The following is a 5,445-nucleotide window of genomic DNA, read 5'->3' as shown; positions in this document are numbered from 1 at the left end:
AGCTTGACTACAGCTTTGAGTTTCCCAGTGCGCTGCTTCGGTCATACATAAATTTTTTCAGCCTTGATGTATCAGTAATAAAACTTGATCTATCATGCAAAACCAAGAATTACTTCTAAATTTGCTTTTGTAATTACATATCTGACTGGGAGCCTCCAGTGATAAAAAGCTATTTCTACTTTCAAAGTAAAAGCTAGTAGTTCCTGAGAGCAGCTTAAATAGCCATTCACAAGATAATGCTACGATACAGAATGCTTCGGCTTGAGGAACGTTACAGTCACAGAAGTCATCAGACACTGTAAAAAACACCAACTAGATTCTTTCTGTATGAAATAGCTTTAGCAAACAGTAAGCCACTGGCCAACAGAAGCTGATATTCTCCAAATTCGGAACAGCTGCCCACCATGAATGTTTGTATTTTCGATATCTACAATTTTTGACAGAAGCTGCTGACACACAGTTGGCAAAAGATGATCCTGCATCCAAAAGGAGCCCAATGCCAGTTTGCAGCAATGGCCATTTTATTTTAAGCAGAGAACATTTTGCCACCCAACTGAAAAGCCTGAGTGTATTTGGATGTCTGTTTTCAACCACGATTGGGCAGATGTGCACATCTGCCCAGAGTCACACAAGAATGCTTCCCCTGCTGAATTTCAGGATTGTGTCCAGAAAAGTGCCAAATTCACATGGCTCCAGTCATCTGTCCTGAAACATACTAAAACTTTTCAACTTTCTTTCCTGAAAGCTCACGAAAGTCGTGAACACACTGAAGGCAAGATCTTCCAACAGTCTTTAGAAATCACAGACACACAGTTACATGTTTTTCCCACAGTATGTTACAAGTTTAATTGTGCAAAAATACAGTCATCAAGACTTCAGCTTTGTTATGAACTGAACACAATTCCAGTGATGTACAGGCATGGAAAGAGGTACTACTGTAATTAGAGCAAATACACCATAATTGTTGCGACAACCAAGTGGTTCAATACACTGAGAGAGATACTGTTCTCAAGTGATTTAGACAACCTGTATTTAACTATGGTACATTAAGAGGATCAAAGAAATGAGAGCTAAAAGGAAAGCTAGTAGCAGACTAATTAAGTTTAAGACTGCACTAACTCAAAAGAACATTAAAAAATGGTTTAGACAGATTCCCCTGTGATGGCCAAGAATTAGTCTGCGATACTGCAGGTGTGAAGTGTAACTCTTCTTCATTCAACACAGCATATAGTGTGTTTCCTAATGCCAGTGTTTCTTTCAAGCACAGGAAGATGAAGCATTAACAACCTTTAAAATTGTATTTCAAACTATGAGACACCAATGGTGTTGCAAAAGAAAGAGATGAGGGGAAAAAAAAGACCAAACAAAAAACTTTCAGAGCTCAGTCCTCTGGCTCCACCACTTAATAAAACAAAAAACCCCCACCAAAATAATACATATGGACAAGAAAGGCATTGCTGAATCCCCTCCCCCCCATTAAAGTCTTCCTGTAGTGTCTCCATCACTGAGGAAAAACCAGTTTTCCAAGCAATTTCTCTCCTTGCACACCCATGTTTTAACACAACCAGATCAGACATTCGTAATGTTCCGTGCAGCTACTTTTTGGTCTTAACGAAACTATGTGCTTCTAGCAAAAGTGTTTCAACATCTTCATTATCCTTGTCTTCTGAACTTGGTTCCCAGTCAGAGTCTTCATCAGTAGGTTCGCACTCCTCTTCCTCATCATCTATAAAGCTGTCATTAAGGTCATATTCATTTGGTTCATCATCATCACCATCTTTCTCCACAGCCCTTTTTCCTGTAGGGACAAAAAATGTCATGTATTCATGAATCACAAATACAGAAAGAGAGAGTCCTTCGAGAGATTACCTCATCAGTGTCTCTCCTCAAGAGGAGAGAGAATCAACTAAAGTACTCTACACAACGCTTACTATTTTGATTTTCAAGACTTTCATGAAAAGCTGTACCATCTCTCTCTGACACCTACTGTAGAGCTTAACTGTCTGATCACTTAGAAAGTTTTCCTCACTGGCTTTTCTTCCAGCACTTGGAAAACGGATCATGCCTCTTCTGATAATGTCTTCCGATATCAGAAGATAACAGTATCAGATAATGTCTTCTGATAACTCTCATTTCCTTAATGAGCGGCACACACAATTTTTCTAGTCATCTTCCTGCTACTTCTGTACCTAAACAATACATCTATCTTGCCATTTAGCCTCTAGGTATTGCTAGGCAGCTATTTTGACCCCAGATTTTCTGCCTTCATGCATACATACTTATTTAGGGCTATTTTATACTCATACCCTTTGGAATCTGACATGGCTTTTAATTTCCATTCACCTCTTTCCTGAGCTTCAGGCGAAAGAAGGGAATCTGCTAGGTCTCTCGCCTCCTACATTCTCAACTGGGATCCAGCTGGATAGTTTGTGCTTCCTTTCTGAACACAGGTTAAGGAAACAACAAACGCTGAACACTTCTTTCCTGAGCTGGGTGCCACCCACCTGCTTCACAGTTCAGTCTATTCTATCACGCTGCTTTCTAATCTGCTGTCCTCCATCTTCTTCACAACTTACATTTTGTGATCAAATTGCCTTCTGCCTTTGTAGTATTTCACAATACTCTGTATTGGCAGGAATCAAAGACTCAGAAACCTCTATTTACAAGAAACAGATACTGTTCGCAGCACGTTACTAAACTTTTTTTAGACAGCTTGTTTTGCAGTATTCTTTTAATTGCTCAAATATGTTGGTACGTTTAAACCAAGTCCCAGAGGCAGGATAATTCTGCTATTTGAAGAAGCCTTATCTATCTGACTTGGTAGTGTCTGTACAAAGCTGCTGCCATGGCAGCATTGCCTTCTCCTTTTATTTATCAGCAGCTGTGAACCCTCAACAATTTATTTCCACAGCTTCCTGATTTTGGCAGATGTGCGTATCCCTTGCTCTGCAAGCTTATGTTGTGTCCCCTTTTTCTCACATGTTCACAATTCCTAACTAGCCACAGTCTGCTAATATTCCAATCACGTGTTATTCTGCCCATAGGTCATACCTCTGAGTAAAACCATGTTCATTCCTCTTCTTCGCTGCCTCCAATTTTTACATTCTTATCTCATCTAGAGATAACCTGTCAATGATCTCATATAGATAATTTATCTGTTGAGCAATTCTTGTCATCATCTTTCACATGAAACTATAAACATTTTTTTTTCCCCTCAGCTACAGACCCCAGTCCAAATCATCAACGTTTATAGTAAACATAAGCATTTCTTAGCAACCTCAGGTCAGGGCCCCAGGCATTCAAGCTACACATGCAGTGAACAAACAAGAACACCAGTACCTTACGTAGTCAGATCACATCCTCTATCAGTTATGTTTTTCTACTAGTGGGAACGTTACTATTCCAGAATTATCTTATGATCTGATTAACATTTTATACTCTATAGCAACTCTCACCCAAGGTTTATCAAAAGCATTTACAGCATTAGCCAAGTTTCTCAAAGATACGCAATTTTATGGGTGAACTGTGCTACGAAGGCACTGAATGACCTCCTAGAATAATGTCAGCCACGTGTGGCACAGGCAATAATGTAACTGAGAAATATTCTATGGCTAGCAATCTATATTCTTTGAAGGACTGACTGTGCACCACCTGGCAGAAAATCCTGAAAATGCCAACTGCCAATTTGAGGTGTAATGCTATTACTATTATGCTTGCTAGTTTATTGTTTATCAGACTTCAGAGGAACTTAATCACATCCATGTTTACCAGCAGAATTTCTTGTACGAATGACAGACTACGGCCCTGCAGAATGAATTATGTCTTGGAAGGGAGAGGTCAAAACAAAGATGCTAAATACAGTAAGAACAAAATCCCTCTACTCAGCTTACAAGAATAATAAGCCCAAAACCTGCTTAGCAAAGAAAAGCTCTTCTTCGCTTTCACAGCACTGGGGGTGGTATTTTACAATAGAAGTAGGAATTTGGTAAAATACTGATTACTTCCATCAAACTATATTTTTTTTTATTTATTTATTTTTCCTACAAACATAGGAGGAGCATACTACGTTTTTCCTCCCCGTACAACAATGCTTTTCGTTTTCAGCAGTTAATGATGCACTTCTTTCCATGTCTTCCCACTCCACCTCTTTCTGCTACAGTTTAATTCAGCCCCACAGCCCCTAAAGCTGCTCATTAAGCACAATTCTGCCTGTTCCCTAGTTCCATATTTATCAAGATGACCTTGATACTTTCTCTGAAAGTATCTGCTCCATGTGGGGAGAAAAAGCTTGCTGACCACCTCTTTCAAAGAGTTATGTTTGGAAATGAGCTGATTAGTTTGCTAGGAAACCTACAAGAAGTGTGTAGGAGAATCCTGCATAGTCCATAGCCACAGCAGGTCATTCATCTAAGTAGCAACAATGTAGTGAGGTCATTCAGTAGGGACAATTTAATGATAGCATAACTCTGACTTTTTTTTTTTTTTTTTTGCTTCCGCCCTTACAACTATTCCCCCAGTAATTAGCCTTAGATTATTTCTCAGAACATAGACCACATTCTCTACAGGAAATTTACAATCCCTTTGGTAGCAGTTAGGCTAAAAATGTTAAAAACTAAACATGTCAAATGTCACGTAGATGGTACCCTTCTCTTCTTGGCTGGTGGAGTTTAAATACACTTGTACAGAAATTAATCCTGCTGTGCTTAACAGTGCAGTTGTGCCAAACAGCGAAATAAAGGTTAATGAAGGCCTGACTGTCTGTGTGACCTTGCATGGCTCGGTACGACTGCCTCAGATGTGAACTTGCTGAGCACAACCTTTTACAAGCTTTGCCCTCAAGAGAGCCAAGTAAGCCCGTCAACAAGACACTGGGGGAAAAAAAAAAAAGAAACCAGCAAATATGAACAGCACTTTAATTACTTCCCCTCTTTCCTCTGTGCACGGAATATCAATTCTTCCCTGGTTCTTACTCAGTAAGAGGAGTTGAATTTGACAGATTGAATTTCACTTCCGTGTTAAAGTTTTACACGCTTACAAGAGAGGCACTTTTCCATCCTTAGTCACGCTTGGCTGACCACCTGCCATGAGCTGTACACACAGGATCTACCATTCCGGTAAGGAAGGGGTTCTCATGAAAGGCACAGCTACAATTTAAAACCTTCACGATTTAGATTTAGAGTAAGAAGGACTTTAGATGTGCACACAGTCCAGCTTGCTTCATTATAAGATCTTAACCACTCACTGCTCTTACAATGCTGCTAACAATTCTCATCACGGTGTAAAACACATTTCTACAAGGGAGCAGTGACCAAGATGGGGCTGGTACTTGCATCATGGCAACGCGGCAAAACAGACAGGTAACACATATGCCTCAGAATATGCTAGTGCACAGATACTACCATATCAGGCATTCAGTGATAGCAAAAGTGCACACGTGCGTGATAA

General features: G+C 39.8%; 1 protein-coding gene across 1 annotated transcript in view; it reads right to left on the bottom strand.

Annotated features, from left to right (window-relative positions):
• Window positions 1–1,595: 1,595 nt before the first annotated feature.
• Window positions 1,596–5,445, bottom strand: part of APLF (aprataxin and PNKP like factor) — a 23,003-nt gene continuing 19,153 nt past the window's right edge. The window contains exon 8 of the mRNA XM_009579712.1: window positions 1,596–1,798. Within this exon, the coding sequence (XP_009578007.1) occupies window positions 1,596–1,798 (203 nt within the window). The remainder of the gene's footprint in view (window positions 1,799–5,445) is intronic.

Source organism: Fulmarus glacialis, unplaced genomic scaffold (genome assembly GCF_000690835.1).
Source record: "Fulmarus glacialis isolate BGI_N327 unplaced genomic scaffold, ASM69083v1 scaffold12886, whole genome shotgun sequence".
Taxonomy (NCBI): domain Eukaryota; kingdom Metazoa; phylum Chordata; class Aves; order Procellariiformes; family Procellariidae; genus Fulmarus; species Fulmarus glacialis.
This window is presented reverse-complemented; position numbering and strand designations above follow the sequence as displayed.